General features: G+C 37.4%; 1 protein-coding gene across 4 annotated transcripts in view; it reads right to left on the reverse strand.

Moving 5' to 3' along the window:
• lrp8 (low density lipoprotein receptor-related protein 8, apolipoprotein e receptor) overlaps positions 1-13393 on the reverse strand; it is a 197720-nt gene extending 184327 nt beyond the window's left edge. For all 4 annotated transcript variants that reach the window (XM_053498480.1, XM_053498479.1, XM_053498478.1 and 1 more), the window contains exons 1-2: positions 13190-13393; positions 12433-12552 (exon numbers count right to left, since the gene is read on the reverse strand). In XM_053498480.1, coding sequence (XP_053354455.1) covers positions 12433-12552; positions 13190-13256 — 187 coding nt within the window. In that variant the 5' untranslated portion in view covers positions 13257-13393. The remainder of the gene's footprint in view (positions 1-12432; positions 12553-13189) is intronic.
• Positions 13394-18498: the final 5105 nt, after the last annotated feature.

Below are 18498 nucleotides of genomic sequence, written 5' to 3' on the forward strand. Positions count from 1 at the left end.
AACAGCACCGGGATTAACTTCAGCAGTGTTGTGTTTCTTATAGGTTTACACGTCTATATGAATGCACACACACACACACACACACACACACATACACACACAAACAGCCTTGAAAACATCTCTATTGCTGGTACGCTGTCTGAAAGTGAGCAAAGAATCCCTTTCTACATTGATAAGAGAAATAAAGGATAATTGTTGAAAGGGAAAGGAAGGGGAAATAAAAGAAAACAGGAGCTTTGTCAGGAGGGCAAAGAGTTCGCTGAGGGCTTTGTGTGTGTAAGGGGGCAAGTTTGGTGAGGGCAAACGGTAGTAACCTCCGGATTCTACAAAGTTTGTGGTTTAATTGATAAATTTCAGTTGCTGTCTGATTAACTGTCACTTTGGACCTCGTGGGGACATTTGGCCAATTCCCCCCCCAAAAAATATTATCTTATATAATTTTATTTAATCCTAATTTCATTTTTTATTTAAACATTTAAAAGACGCACTGTTTCCTTTTGGTTGCTCAGCTTAAGGTTAAAGTTAGGATTCAAGTTAAAATAACATTAATTTCTGTATTAATAATTGTGTCTACTATTAGAAGAATAGTAAAATAAACATGTGTGTGTGTCCAGTGCAAGAATCAAGCTCAAATATAAGAAGAATAAACTATAAAAAGTTATACCACACATCCAAACACGTCCCCACTCTCTCTCTCTCTCTCTCTCTCACACACATACACACACAAGCATGCACGATCACATCCTAATTACAATAAATCACCATAACAACTCCAATAAAAATCAATAGCCAGCAAGAGACCCGGCCACATGCTCTCAAATATGGATGGATTTATTATAGGTTGTGTCTGTGCATCAGGATTCTGAAAGTGTGCACGCGTTAGAAAAAGTATGACACTTCCTACTGATAAATGTGTCTTCACCTCAAACAAAACATTTGATTACTGCTCTTGTTTAAGAAATGTCAAGTTCACAAAGATTAACGTGTGTGTGGGGTGTGTTTACTGAATCCGCTCTGAATTTATGATCCATATTTCTAAAGAACAGCTAAGATGAAATCTACATGAGAGCAACAATTCTGGAATAAAAGACACACGGGGATGCGCTGTCGTAGGAACCATGCAGGCCGTTACTGGAAACTGTTTAAAGTTTGCATTTTGTGTTTGTTTTTTTAATGTGTTTTAGAGTTACATTGAATGGCGTACAGTATATGAAATAAGAGACTTCCTGTTATCACTCGAATGATACACTGAACTGCTGAAAGTAATGGAATTGAGTTGAGATCTGTCCATAGCATGATTAAAATCTGAAAAAACAGGAAAGAATAGTCAGAAAAAATTTTTACTGTAGAAATCAAAGCCAGGTTTAACAGTGAGTAAGAGCATTTCCAGGCACACACAATGTGATAAGCTTACACGATTGGGAGTCCATAACAGCTGTGTGGCCAAAAGAAAACCACTTGTTAGCTAGTGAGTAATCAGCAAAAGTCTTCAATTGCTTGGAAGTGTGGAAGATTGGACTCTGAGGCAATGAAAAATGGTCGAGTGAAAAAAGGGATGCGCATGAAGTGATGTACCCATCATGCATAGTGTCGACTGTACACACCTGTGGAGGCAGTGTTAAATTTAGCTGATGACCTGAATGACTAGTGTCTAACTCTATAGAGTTTTTTTTTTTTGTTGCTGTTGTTCCCTGATGACACAGCCATATTCCAGGACTCAAATTGTAAGAGTGGTTTTGCAAGCTTAATTCAACATTTTTTCACATGAACTGACCACCACATCACAATCAAAGGCAGTCGGACCAAATATTAACAAATGCGATTTGTTTTTTGGCAAGTCATTGTAGCAGCTATAAACACCACTCCTTTACCAGCTCTTGTTTTCTCTATCCTGAAGACATTCCCAGGTGAGAGAAAAACATAAAATAACACCTCTATCTTTGGGTGTTACCAAGCGCTGATGCTGGAGACTCCTTTCTTGTTGTTAGTTACCTGTACAGTATTTTCATAGAAACAATAACATACTAGAATGAGCATGTTAATATTAAACTTGTACAGTAGCTGAAGTACCTCATAACACATGTGGACAATATGATAATGATTGATGAAAATGAAAATTAATTAAATGAGGAACAACTGAGGAAAAAATACAAGACTATAATGATAATAATGTTTAATAACCTGTACTGTCTGTAAAAGCGTTATAAAGGTATACTGATTTTAGGTTTTCATCATATTATCATTTCATTAAGTGGATGAAACACCTTCATGAAGAACACATGACTCCTGTATATGTCCAAAAATAGAAAAGCCTTGAGGCAATAACTGGGTTCAACTATAATTACTCTAATCGCTCTGGTTACAAATCTCATTTATAAAAGCATACACACACACACACACACTGGTGCTTCATACAAACCCTTTGTAAATCCCCCTTCATCCACAAAACGCTGCTTGCTCATGACATTTTACAGACCAACGATGTGAATATAACGTAAAGCAAAACTCTACAAAAGGGACATTTAAAGACTGATTGGGGTCAAATCTGGACTTTTGATTGTGCAGAATAACAAAACAGAGAGTTTTGAGAGTAAAAACTCCCTTTTTTGTCTTTATATAATCCCCTGCTACACTAATGCACTTATCCCAGAGGTTTACTAGTCCTTGATATCGTCAAAGTAGAAAGTTTTCCCTTTTTTTTTTTCCTGAAACCGTTCCACTCGTTAAATGTTCACTGAAATTCACTGGGGATGTTTTTTACCATTCAAATATTTTACTACAACTAAAAGTCTCATCATCGTACTAGGCTTGAAGTCTTTTGAAAAAACAATGTTTATTCACGAGACATTTCATCAAGTCCCGATTTGCCTCTGTACACTGCACAGAGTAACTGAAGAAGGTCCTGTCATTTCACAATCAGCTGAGAGTACAATAAATTCATGTCTTACTTTCATTTAAATCAATAGATTTCGAAACCTATAATGAGAAAACGACAAAAACTATTTTCATGCCATTTCAGAGTTTCAAACTGTCATTAGAAACTATTCATTATAACATGTACATTACTTACAGTAATATTTATATTTTTATATCATTTCATTTATTTCTAGACAAACCACTCACTTCCATGCCAAGTAAACAAATATTGTTTTGCTCTATTTAATAAACCAGTATCTTTATTTTACTGAGGCTACTGGGTTTTGTACAGAGAAGTTGTTAACCATACTGTATATAGTGATCTGGGGGCGGTTCTTTATGCAAATAAGTATGGATGTGCATGAGCATGTGTGGGATTTATCAAAGGCCATCGCTTGCGCACAAACATTTAGCACTTATACCATGCTATCACGCTTTGATAAATGAGACGAAGGGACTTCAGAGTGGGTGTTTGTGTGTGTTATCAATGTGTGTGCTAGACAATATCAAAATGTAATTTGTCCTTTGATTTTCAGAATTCAAGAAGCAAACGGTACTGAAAGCTCAGATTTGAAAAAGAAAAGAAGGCTGAGTGCACGATTTTACAACCTTTATAATGGCTGGTTTGTTGTAGCAGATGCTTTAAAGAAGGATTTGAGTCTTTTGGTGAATGATTTACTTAACAAATCGCATGCAACACAGAAAAAAAAAAAGACTAATAGTTCTGTAAATTTCACTACAGTAATTACCGACAGCTTCAGAATTGTTTAACTGAACCTGTTCCAAACTAGCATTAACTAGCATTCTTTAGCTAGATTAAACTAAAGAATTAAAATACAGACAACTAACTGTTTGTGGAAAAAAAGGAACCGGACACCTGAACCACACCACGCAGCAGAAACACTGGCTAATTGATGCCAGAACACAAAAGAGGACATGCTACTATGGCTTAATCAACACCATGGCTTTATCTTTTACATTGTTAGTTTATGTCCTTGGATTTACAATTCATTTGTACTGATTACTTTCAAAGGCAATTTAATTCCAGTGTCTATAATCAGTGCAGACTCTGAACATTTGGCGGCCCTGAGTGGACAAAAAACAATTCCTTATAGCAGCTGAAAAGAATGACTTTTATGACCATTAAAATTGCATTTACATTTAGGCATTTGGCAGAGTGAGTATACAGAGCGAGTTACAAAAGTGCTTTGATGTTTCTGTCACTGGACAGATCTTTACACTGGTTTACTAGACCATTAACTACTGTATAAGTACCATCAGTCAAACCCTGTTGGGAAGGATATTTTTATAAAGGGGTTCAACTTAAAAACCTAAGAAACAGATAGGTCTTTAGGTGTCGCTTAAAGATTTAAGCCAGTGCCTCAGCTGTACAGACATTAGACTTTTATGTTCAATTATGTCTAAATTAGACTATTATGTTACTTTGCATGGTGAAACCACAGTTTCAGTGCATCATTTATTCATTAGTTGTGACTGTCTATGCTGATAAATCTTAGTATGTATCGTTAACTTCAACAGGGTAAATTCGTCATGAGCTCAGTTCCCAGTGACAAAGCCAAAGCTTATTTATGGCCCAGGCATGGAAGACAGCTAAACTGGACACAGTAATGAAATTATATATATATATATATATATATATATATATATATATATATATATATATTCATTCAAATGCAATAAAATTTACCCATAAGAGCCCAGACCCATTTCGCCTTCAAGAGACATTATGAGAGATATAACACAGACCAAACAGAACACATGGAACACGTGTGGCATTTTCCCTGACAATTTTAGAGTTATGTGACATATTTCACTGCAATATTTTCTTATCAATTTGTTCAAGACATGCAGTCAGAGCAGGATGAATACAAAATGTAAGATGTTATTAAATAAACAGATTTTTAATAGTATAAAACTTACCAGTAACAAAAAAAAAAAACAAGCTTTTTAATATTAGATAGCTCTGTCACATGTGCTACCCACGTGCACCACCATTTTGGAAATGATGTCATGGGTACACAAATTTACAGACTGTCACATCACTCCACCAGGATGTTCATTGGATGCCACATAGGGACTTTAACTTGAGTTAAAGTTAAATCAGGAACTTTTCAGAACATTTAAAGGGTATGTTACACCAATGTCAGCATGAGTTTTAGCCAGGGTTTGCCTACCAAACCCTGTGTTTGTACGTATTTTCACCTCTTCTTGGGTTGATGCTGTTGTTATGGGAGGTGTGTTATCGTCTGCAATCCATAGTGTTGGGTTAATCAAATCCAGGAATAGCTCTTATTATATTTATCACCCATTTTCTGTAAAAGTCCAAAATATAAAAGCATGCATATCATGCTTGACTTATAATTTCTTTTTTTTTAACCTCTTTTCTAGCCTACATTCCTAGGCTGTAGTTTTTTTTTTTAAGCAGAAAAAATCCACCAAAGAAGTATGATTGTTCTTAACACAAGCGTAGAGCGAAAGTTATATTAAAATCACATTACCACAAAAACTCATCTAACGCTTTTGGTGGTATTATAATGAGGATAAAATCCAAAGTTATGGTTAGAAAGTGTGATGGGACAATAGTGATTTCCACACGTTTTCATACTGGAACTCTTATAGTCCAAATAAATGAGGTAACACTGATATTAAAGCTAATATTTTCCCAAATTAAACTTACCTGATCGAATACACACATCTACAAACAGTGGCAACTTTATTACGTGACCACAGTGCAAAACGTTTACATTTATAGCCTGTATAAAGGAAATAAACTACACACACACACACACACATGCGCACACACACACACACACACACACACACACACACACACACACACACACACACACACACAGTTGTTTTATTGCACAGTAATAAAAGTACATCCCAGACAACAAACAATAGAGATACACATATTCCCATATACAGAATCATAAAACAGAATATTAAAGGAGTGGTTTAAAAGTTTAAGAGCCCTCTCTTGTTTGCGAGAGGAATTGCATTGGCGATAAAAACATTTCCGAGCATTCTCTGATGCTGCCTTCCAAAAAAAAAAAAAAACAGAACAATACTGCAAATTTTAACAGTGCTTATAAAATAAATTGATGGTAACGGTTCTAAAAAAATACTTTTACACATTGCAAATTGCATCTTTAATCATTATCATTCAAAAATATAAAGCTTCTCTTATTGTGTGTGTGCGTATGAGTGTGTGTGAGTGTGTGTAATACAAGAGCTGTGCACTCAAAATGTAATAGCTACATGATGATACATGACACAAACAGCGGCGGCTCGTGATAGCTCTGACCCTGCGTCTTGAAATAAAAATGAGGTTTTATAACAGCTGGCTGGGTCTCGGATTCACACGGCTCCACTTGTTAATTCTAATGGATTCACCAAACTTTCTCCTGCATAAAGGAAACTGATTAGGTGTCTGACCTTTGACCTTGTGGAACATGTCCTATTTGACTGCTCTTTTGAGATGGAGAGAGGGTGTATGTGTGAGGGTTGGGGGGGGTTACTGATTTCGATTTTAACACAGAGAATGTCTGAAGCTGAAGACATCTCTGCGTCTCGGAAAGGAGAGACTTTGGCTTAGACACATTTTGCATTGCTCAGTCAATTAATAATAATAATAATAATAATGCTATGCAATACCTAAGTACTATGAACATAGTACTATTAATATAGTAAGACTGCAAAATCTGACTAAAGAATAAAACATAAAACATAGGAAAACAACTCGAAACCAGGAAAAACAGTGACAAGTCCATGCCTGGCCGCATCACAATATATTTTTATCTCTTTAAAGTTATATTTAACTGTGTCCACAAGACAACTTTCCACGTACATTATCGCATCCATGCACCCTCACCAGCTTTTCTTGAACTTACTATGACAAAGAATTGTTTTGTCCTTGGATTTTTACCCCTTTTATCCTAGGGGTCACCAGATCAGACCATTTGATCCGCAAGATCTGGCAACGCTTTACGCCAGACGCCTTTCCTGTCCCGACCCACCCAATTGTTCTAACAGTGCTTGGGGCTAGGAGTGCATGCAGTGCCTGAGGGTTAAAGGGCTTGCCCAAGGACCTGACAGTGGTGACCCGGTGGTGACGGGGCTTGAACCTGATTGACTCTGATCAGCAGCACAGAGCCTCAACCGCCTGAGCCATCACTGCCCCTACTGAAACAAAGGATGCGTAAAAGTTTAACTCAACAGAATACTGCTTCCAAAAATCCTTATCGTCTGTCCACAGAAAAATAACAAAATAACACCATATCAACTGTTTTTTTAGGATGATGAGAACAGTACGCCGTACAAGTCTTGGGAATGAACCGATAACCTATTGAACTAACAATACCATATTAGACGAGTACGGTAATGTAAATCTGTGATTTTATTGACACCTGGAAATATTAACACCCTTTGACCAATCCGAATCAAGAATTCAACGTAAACTTTTGATAACTGAATAATATCGAACAATATTGGCTTTGAAATACTGATACTTTATCATAACAAAGATTTTAGACATGGGTGTGGAATATTTTGAGAAATAATACTACTTGGATACCAAAGACAGTTTTTATGATAGGAAAAATATGTCCTTTAAAAAAAATAATCACAAAAGACTAGACGTTTCTTTTACACAACCCCTGATAAGTTCAGACAGACACTTGGTTAGAAAGTGTAAAGGGCAAGAAACCAGGAGAAGCTTGAAGTTTGAGAAAATGCCTCAGATGTTAGAGTGAAAATGTTCAAACTGTTTATATAAGAAAGAAAATCAAGCAAAATATAAAGATAATAAAAGATAATAATAATGATAATAAAACAGCTACTTGTTTTAACATATACCATCATAAAGGATTGACACCTGATAAATTCAGGAAAACATCCAACTGCATTTAAAAAAGTGTAGCATTATCCTCATCTATTACAATATCCTTATTATATTATATTATATTATATTATATTATATTATATTATATTATATTATATTATATTATATTATATTGCTCAAACACTTTCTGTTGCAACATTTTTAAAGACGAGCATGTGTTTGAGCACATTGTGCAGCACTGTTTTAAAAGTCTGTGGCGGCTTTCTGTTACAAAACCTACAAACCGTGAAGTCGCACTAACCACAAAAAAAAAAAAATCTTCAGACTCTGCTTTCAGACAGAAGGCTGCGTAAACAGAGTGTGGCAAAAGAGTGCACTAAAGAAAGGAAGGCAGAAAGAAAGAGAGACTGTGTGTGTGTGTGTGTGTGTGTGTGTGTGTGTGTGTGCGGGTGGGTGAGTGTGTGTATGTGTGTGCGGGTGTGAGACGGTTGCTACAGCCGTCTCTATGGGCAACCGGAGACGAACCCTCCGCCTCTCTGAACACAAAGCGCTAAACACCATCCTTGAGGAATTATTTTAATTCCATTAATGTCTGCCTGAATCTGGGGGAAACCAGGGAACGGACCCTGCTCACGTCCTGTCTGCCGAAGATACGACTTAAAGAACGTCAAGCTGACAAGCAGCTGAGACAGCGCCAAGCGGAGTGCCAGGTTGGGAGTGCTACCTCTCTGGAATACCCACACACACACAGACCCCCGCGTCGCTTTTGCTGGGCTCGAGTTGGTGTTGTTTTAGAGCTCACAAAAAGAGAGAGAGAAAGAGGGAGAGAGAAGGGGAAAAGAAGGAGCGCTGGCTGCTGGCATGATGCGAGTCACAGTGCCAGTGGACAATCAAGCTGCATGCAGTAATGCCAGTCATAATTAATGCCCGCTGTGCCGCCTGCACCCTTTAACGTCCGTGTTCATGTTATGGAACGTGAGTGTTTTTGGATCGTGCTTAGAGGGCTGAACATTACAAAAAAAAAAACTTCTCTCACAGTATCAAAGAAGCGGTCCTCTTAATTGCAAAATGAGTCAGAGTTGCACTGAACTCACTGACACCCCACTTTGTATTTGGAGTCTATTTTCTTTTAATTGTGAAAGCACCAGACCTACACAAGAACTCAATTCTGGACCAGAAAGATGTCAATCAACACATGAAACAAAAACAAAATGCTTAATGCATAATCAGTAGTGTTGTGGTACAGAAAGGAAACTACACCACTAATACCATTTCTGTTTGGAAAATATTTTTAATTAAAATATATTTCGGTCAATACTCGTGACCCTGTCTGTAAAAACCCTGCTAGTCTTTTTTTTTGTGATTTACTGTTTTCTACGTGAAATCATTCACAAAAAAAAAAATCCTACAGACAGGGTCGCTTTTGACACTCTATTTTTTATAAAGAGTCGGCAAATGAACTCCCGTCAGCAAATTACTCCCACTCAGACTTCAAAGCACCACTTCCTTGGAAAACCCAGCAAATCTGAAGCTTTGACCTTCTGGTACAGTATAATCTCAGACGACTTAAAATGGTGTATCCTACTGTAAATTCTAAACACTGTACATGTTGGTCTTTGCTGAAATCTGACATTGAGCACTTGGATAACCCCTCCATCTATTCATCCATCTTATCTTTAATAAAATCATACGTCATAAGAAATAAACAGTCCAACTGTTATTCAACATGCGTACATGACTAATATGGACATTTCTTTCTAATGATTTTGGAACGTTGGCTAGATTAAGGGGTTCATCCAGAGGAACAAAGCAAATAGAAAAAAAAATTCCTTTTATTTTATTTAACTTTCTTTCCATATGTACAACTTGTATAAAGTGCACAGAGAAATGGATGCTGCTTTTTGAAAAATAATTCCTGGCTATGAAATCTGCTTTAAAAAAAAAAAAAAAACTCAAATTGTACACCGGAATGGGTTGACAGATTGTAAACCTTTTCTCCCATCCCAGTCATTTCACTGTAATGATCCTGCACACTATTATTTATTGTATAGCAGCGGTTAACTATAATAATAATAATAATAATAATAATAATAATAATAACAACAACAACAGACTGTCTTGGTACAGATAATATTATAAATATTAATCTTTTTTATATTAGAGTTCAATAGTATACTGCATATTTATTTATAAGAGCCTTAGAGGATTTAGATTTCTGAAATTCCCCTCACATATTAGTGAAACTGTCATAAGATTTTAGTTAACCAGATATAGTTGATTTATATCACAAATAGATAAGGTTACTTAAAATACCTTGTTTTTAACCTTAAAGTATACTGTTGCTCTTTCTTGTGCCAGTAGCTTGTGCAGAAACACAGATGATACGCATCCTGTGTTGACTGACTAATATTTCAATGTAACACTATTAAGGTAGAAGTTGGAAGTGTCCTCATTTCACTTTTGATATCATAAGAATTATGTACTTGTACTGAGTCTCTAAAAAAACGGCATTGATTTGCCCCTACTATTCTAAATAGTAGCAGAGAAACTAAAAAGCAAAATGCCTATTAATACAATATTAAGTTTTACACGGACAAAGAAAACCCATAAACTTCACCTCATGAGGTTCAGTCACACTGTGCAGCCTGAACGGATGAATACTCTACTGCTTTCTGCCTCTGTTTTTAGAAAGACAAAAATTCTGAGCAGAGTTCACGGGCGAGCGATCGCTGATGTCCTAATACGGTGTTACTCATTACTTCATATCATTGTAGCAATGCCGGAGACTTTTTTTTTTAATAGCTTTAAAGCTGATCACTCTATCAACACTTATGCACTAGAATGTAAGTTTTAAATTTTGGCATGTTTTTTCTCTTCTACTTTTTTTTTTTACCATTTCTGATCGGGATTTTTTTATTATTTAATTATAGTTTATTGTTGTTGCATAAACACGTATGAGGGTTTTTGTTTATACATAAACACATAAATATGGAAGGAAATTAAAATAAGTGAGAAATGATATAACAAGCCATCTTACTCCTCAATACAGTGATACTGGACTGATAAACACACACACACACACACACACACACACTCACACTCACATAGATGAACACCACATCACCTGAATACAATAGGACTGGACTGATAAACACACACACACACATTCTCACTCAGATGAACACCATCTAGCAACTTCACACACCAACCTTCACAATTGTTTTCTTGCACATAACTCACTGCTGCGATTTGGCCAAGAATTTGTATTTGCTGCTATTACAAGACAAAAAGTTTATTGCATTCACCATCTCATGGAGCCAATCCATATGCACATAGCCGCTGAGGCGGGAATCAAACCCAGATCCTGGATGTGCAAGGCTAACCACTAAGCCAGAATGCTGCCATTAATCTTAAATATACATATAAACTTAATAATACACTATATGGAAAAAAGTATTTCGCCAAATCTGTAAATGATTGAATTCAGGTGTTTCAATTAGGCCCCTTATCCCCAGTGGAGGGCAATCTTAATAATTTAGCATACCACTATGCTTATAACTTTGTGGCAACAGTTTGGGGAAGACCCTTTTCTATTGCAACATGACTATATAGTAGTTTGGTATAGTTTGGAAGAACTTAACTGGCCCTGACCTTAACCTCATCGAGCACTTTTGGGATAAACTGGAAACGAAGAGCACGAGTCAGGGCTTCTCGCCCAATATCATATATGCCTGACCTCATAAATGCTCTACAGAATAAATGGGCACGAATTCCCACAGAAACACTCCAAAAAGCCTTCCAAGAAGACTGGAAGCAGCAAATGACCAACTCCATATTGAAGTGAGTGAATTTGGATTAGGGCTGTCAATATCAACACATTAATGGGTGTGATTAATCTAACGAAATTTTAAACGCAAACCAATCAGATGACCAAGTTTGATCCTAATGGCTTCCCGGCTGCGTGCGATAATAGCACATTTAACAAGGATAATTAGATGACTGAGGAAACATCGCCAGGTGTGCTAAACGGCAAGTTACATTATTAAAAACCTAGATGGACGTTCGGATAAAACCAAAGTTGTGTGCTGGAGCTACCTTTAAGGGGAACTATTGTTACAAGAATACATTAAATATAAGATGTAGGAGTGGTGGCTCAGGCTCCTGTTACTTGTTGAGTTTCAGATCTGAGGACCCGGGATCGAACCCTGGCGTCTATGGGCTCTCACACCCCATACGACCCAGCCACTGCATGCAGTGCCGGTCCCATTCAGGAGATTTTTAAATAAACATTTGTTAAATGTTAATGTTTGAGATATTATAAAAATTTATAATCTGTTTCCTCTTACCAGTTTGTCTCACATTTGTTTATTCCAACATTGCAAATTCATAATGCAAGTAAATCAGAGTATTTAAAAATTCTGATTAATCACAGATTATGATCAACTAGATCGACACTCGATATTTTTACTCGATTGACAGCACCAATGTCATTGGAGGTTTTGGCAATTACTTTTGTCTATATAGCGTATAGACTGATATACAGATATGCTTTGAAGATTCCCAGTACAAAAACTGTCTCTCTGATTCCAGTGTATTTGCCACGACTGGGCGAAACGAGTCAATCTGGCAACCCGGTGCGGTCTGGTACTCACGGCAGTGCTCCTCGTCGCTGTTGTCCGAGCAGTCGTCGTCGTCGTCGCATCGCCACGGCGTCGGAATACACTTGCCGTTTCTACACCTGAACTGTCCCGTTTCACAAGCTGTCTCACTCCCTGCAGAAAAAGACAACATTTTTAATAAAACAAACAGGCAACGAATTAAAACAAACAGAGTTACCTTGACAACCAAGAGGCTAAATTACTCTCCAGTACACCATGTTACCTGTCCCGGCTACCTGTCCTGTCTTGTCCGTTTTGTCGCCCTAGTGATGCGCTAATAATCCGCAGACAGAACAGAATGTCGAAATAAACACACGACACACTATATTAACGGGACATATTTCTTTAATAGAGTTTATTTAAATGTTAAAATGGCTTTTTAAATACAGTGCACGTTATAACGCTAATACCTGGACTAAGGTGGAAACCATCTGTAATACTAAGCGCGTGTTACAGGAAGCGCGAGCGCAGCACGTGAAGGCACGAGAGTGACAGCGCATGTATTTACTTTATTCATTTGAACTCTAACGTTCATCTAAACCGGAAGAGAGCGGTTATTAACGGTTATTAACACCGGTAATACAAGAAGTAAATCTGTTACATCCTACGCGCGCGCGCGCTCTCTCTCTCTCGCTCTCTCTCACACTCACGCGCGCTCTCTGTCTCTGTCTCACACACACTCCCTCGCGCGCGCGCGCACCGCTCAGCATTATGACAGGCTAATTTCCGTTTTTTTCCGTTAAACACCCACCTCCGGTGTGAACAGTCTCCATGAGGAACACGTGTAGAAGCAGGAGTTTTCCGAGTCCTGTCCGCATTCTTCACGCTGGAGGCTCTGCGCTCATATGAAAGGGAAACATACACACACACACGCGCACCCACACGCGCGCGCGCACACACGCATAAATGTATATATATATAAATATATACACACACAGCGCTGCTCCAAGCTTCCCGGTTCAGTTCCTCCTCCAGTGTGCTTCACCTCGCCGCCGCTCCACTACCCATTTGAATGGGTGACGTAACCAGGGGTAGGCGGAGTTACAGCAGAATGCGCGTGTCCCCTAGTAGATGGTCACCTAGAGTTAGAATTAGAAATGTAAAAGTGAAAATAAAAGTAAGCATCAGGAAAAAATAAAAATCTCCTGTCTCTGTATATATACAGAGTTAGCCAAAATGAAATTATACAAACCTCGGGAAAAGAAAAATAATATGATTTATATTATATTAATATAATATTAATAATAGTAGCATATTATTATTGAAATATTATCATATATATTAAGATATAGTGTATGGCAATAGATTCAAAATATCAAAATATTTATAGTTTTTATATTTTCCTGAAAAGTGTGTATACATTTTTTGGCTGACTCTCACTCTCTCCCCCTAAAAAGAGAGAGAGACATGTACACACACACACACACACACACACAAATATATATATATATATATATATATATATATATATATATATATATATATAAATATTAGTTGAAGGTTTAAGCCTAAAGGTACAGGTTTAAGCCTTGAAGGTACATGTCTGCCTATCTTTCTGTATGGGAGAACTCTCTGCCTAACTTATTAATACAAAGAAATAAAATTTCCTTGCTTACGCTAAGTTGTACTTCTTTTGTTGTTAAGCCAAATACACTCTCTGTTTAGTAATCAGTCCGTTAAATTTACTTGTTTGTGTTTTATGTTTTCATTATATTTTCTGCACATATACCTTGCCTATATCATTTCAATCATGACAAGGGGGAGAGAGAGAGAGAGAGAGAGAGAGAGAGAGAGAGAGAGAGAGAGAGAGAGAGAAGATGCATGTGGAGCAGTGGAGAAAGGTCATGTGGTCTGATGAGCTCGGATTGACCATATTTTAGAGCATTGGGGGCATCAGTGTAAGAAGGCAAGCGCATAAAACAATGCACTCATCATGCATAGAGACCATTGTGCTTCACAATTTTCAGATGTGGGGTTGCCAAATTGCGAAAGAGTGGTTCTGAAAGCATGAGACATCATTTTCACACAGAAGTCATTGACTGATGTGAGTCTTCACATGAGTCACCAGATGTAGAGTTTCCTCCCCTGAGCTCAGGTGACTTGGCCATTTAGGAATATTTAATTTCTTTGCTTTAAGAAACTCTCGGGTTTGTGATGCATTTGGGGTGATTATCCATCTGTACTGTGAAGCACTGTGCTAGCAGGTTTTCCAGTGCACATAACAATTCATCTTGCTAATTTTATCAGCAGTCATATCATCAATAAACAACAGTGACCCACTTCCACCGGCAGTCATACATGCCCATGCCATAACACTGCCTCCACCGTGATTGACAGATGATGTGGTGTGCTTGGGATCATTAGCCCTGCTTTTACTTCCTCACTACAATACAACGCCATGAAATAATGAAGAAACAGGCCACAACTGGCACCACCAACTGCTTATTACTTTTAAGCCTGTGATAATGGAGGGCCTTTGTTAAAAATAAAATGGCTAAATGAAAGGTTAATTAAATATGATAGTTAATTGTGCAAACAGATATTATAGCATACCAATAGAAGCTGTGATAAATTTGTTAATGAATACCCCATTCATTGTTCGAATTTATTAGGATGTTATTATAAGCTGAAAGAGACAGAGCTTGTGAGGAAAGGCAAGAGAAAAAAATGGCATGGCAGTAAGCACTTAGCTAAAAATAGATAATATATTGTTTAGTTCTAGTAAGAGAAGCCACCTTCTTCTGTGCATGTGAAAGCTGAGGTGTATGAAGAATTATATGTTAGGACTGCTAGCAATATAAAATGCCTACAAATGTCTTGGTGGGGGCAATGGACTCAGATTTAAATGCGTACATTTGTTTCACATAATTGAACCGAGGTATGTTATGATTTTTTTCCCCAGTATGATTTAAAAATGTATTTTCAAATCCCTGAATATAATCAAAGCCTGCACCCACACCAAAGCTGAAGATTAAACCCAAGTTTCGGTGTTGTAATTAGTCATTAGAAACTTGTTTTAAATTAAACTTAGCATTAGCGTTAAATCACCTTTTAATAATAACATTTATATATTTATGTAAACTACATACAGGTAGTCCCTGACTTAAGAACAAGTTCTGTTTTTGGAGCACGTTCGTAAGTCAGATTTGTTCTTAAGTTCGACAAAGTGTGTCGTGTACGACTTAGACACAAATATACAATGTAAAGCATACCAATCCACTTGACTAAATGGCTGTCCCCTTCCCTCATACTGCCATCATGTGGCTTAAAACCTCATACTGCCATCATGTGGCTCATAACCGTTCTAAGGAAATAAATCTCACGCATGTCAAATGTAACAGTGTTGTCTCTGTGCCTTTAAATCGCGAGGGGAATCCCAGATGCCATTTTGTCTCAGAGCTGTTTTTCACTGTATTGGACTGTGACATCTGTTTTGTTGAAGATTTTCTGAAATTAGGATTATTTACCATCGGTCAGCTTTATAGGACAGACATTTTCTATCATTATGTTCCTGGTCCGTCTCATTTCTCTCGCACCCCCACATGCGCACACATACAATATACCAAACTTTGGATATTTTATACATTCACTCACAATCTACAATATACAATCTATCCATCTCATTTAACAATTCTAATGATTAAACATGTCATATTTTATATTTGACCTGTTCTAACTGCATTTCTTGAACAAACTGATATCAAGCAAATTACAAAAATATCACTGTGACAAAGTACCAACTTAAGGGTACAAGGCTGTGCCAAGTTGTGTAAAAGATGAACAGCCCTTTAACTTCATATTCTCAGCTCAGTTGTAAATCATATTAGATATAAGAGTCTGCCAAGGCAGTGAATAAAAATATAAACACAGCCAAAAGCCTTAGAGCAGTCCATATTACCTGCGCAGAGAAACAGAGGGTTGCTGTATTATGAATTGGTGGCATCCAGAAAGAAGCAGGTGAGAAAAAAATATTTGGGGAGTACCCTCCAAGATGAGAAAATGAGTCCCTAGGCTACTAAGGAGTCAAGTAAATAATGGACAAGTAAACAGACGGAAATGCATTTTTTATTAGTGTTCTGAAAAAAGTGAACTGTGATGCAATGTCCCACCAAACCGCAAAATTATTACAATGCTACAATACAGCGTTAAAGTAACACACCACACCTGGTGAGGGATTGAACAGAGTGCATTCTACTCCAGAGCTTGTGGAATAAGAAACCTGCGAAGCCACAGCTCATTAAAACTGCATTAAAAAGTTCGGTATCCATGGTCAACAATGACCAGGAAAAAGCAGGAACTAAATCTAATGTAATGAATGAATTAACTCCTTCTTCGTTTAATCTTTATATAGCATGTTCTCCCCATGCTTGATGGGTTTCTTCCGGGTTCTCCAGTTTCCTTCCACAATCAAAAGAATGTAGATGGATTGGCATCCTGTCCAGGGTGTACCCCTCCAGTCTCCTGGGATAGGCTCCAGGCGCCCCACGACCCTGTACACAGAATAAGCAGTATAGACAATGAATGAGAGTGAGTACTGTAAGTAAGATGCAGGTCATTCAGAGTAAAGTTTTTCTTTTACAATTATCCCAAATAGATTTCCCAGGATTTTACCCACTCCTCAATTCAAACTTAACCCTGTGATGGTACTTATGGAATTTTTATTTTATACAAAACAGAAAAGCAGGCGATAGAATAATAGCATAAAATGTTTAACCTTGATAAATCAAGCAGCTGTATTTGGTGTTTTTCAGGTTAATTTCATTCAATACAAATTGACTTAAAGTACAGTGCTTGTAACAATAGTGCTTGGGTGATTTATGACAACTCTCTATACCCATGAATCACACGTGCTACAACTGTACCTCAGAGAGAAGCAAATGCCTGACTAATCAAAACCTACACTTAAAGCCAGAGAGTATGTCTGAGTCCTAAACACTAATTAGAAGGTTTTTCTATAGGGGGCATTAGGGGAAAATGTCGTCCCTTTCATTATTCTAAATACAGACAAAGCACAAGTAGAAGCAGTGAAAGAAGATCATAATAGACCAAAGGTTCACTCTGTTCTTGTGGGGTGAGACCATTCTGTGCTTTCTAGGTTCACTCCCTTTAATGGGAGCCAATAGCATGGACAGCAAAGTATTGGTCCAACCTAAATGTAACAGAAACATGGTCTTTCTGTCTCATTTACAGAAACATCTTTTTAGTTAAATATTTAAGCTAAGAGCCTTTCAATTGCTCAAGAGCACTGCTGCAGGAACAGGAACTCGGTTGGGAGTTATTATCTCCTGTACAGACTTGACTTCACTTCAAGCCATTTCCACATATTTGGGGCGTTAAGGGAATTCCTGGGAGGCCAGAATTTCAGACATGAAGCAGAAAGTCCAGTATTCTGAGAAACCTGCTGCCTTGATGGTATCCAAGCACTAGTGAAACGCTGAGATAAGTGCATTAGTGTATATCGAGAAGTAAAATGAGTTTATACCTGCATTCTGTTATTCTGCACAATCAAAAATGTTGGTTTGACTTGAACCCACTTCATAGATCAGTGTTTCTGTTTTAGTACTGTAATGGGGCAGAGACAATGACAAAATCTAGATGTAAAATAGTTATACAGTCAAGCTTAAATCATGAGCCTAATTTGTTTTTCAGATAGGAACATGTAAAGAACTTCTCAGCTGATGGACTATAAAAAATTTATTGCGTTTGCATTGATTGGGCAACAGCGGATGGAATTTCTTGACACTTCCTGGTTGCTGGCACAATAAAAAACCTAACTACTGTACACCCATTCTCTCTCTTCTCCTTCTCTCACCCGCTGTCAGAGCAAAAGAGCTCATAAAGTCTAAGTAAATAAACTGATTCACATACAGTATAGCAAGTCATAAACAACAAACATTTTTGTTTTCCAGTGTACAGAAACTTTTAATTAAAGTGTATGAACTGGTCCCCTTGGATATATCACCTTGTTTACTGTTAAATTGTTCAACCATATCTTGTATACTGGTTGTACACACACACACACACACACACACACACACACACACACACACACACAATTCT

This window comes from Clarias gariepinus, chromosome 6 (assembly GCF_024256425.1).
Source record: "Clarias gariepinus isolate MV-2021 ecotype Netherlands chromosome 6, CGAR_prim_01v2, whole genome shotgun sequence".
Lineage (NCBI taxonomy): Eukaryota > Metazoa > Chordata > Actinopteri > Siluriformes > Clariidae > Clarias > Clarias gariepinus.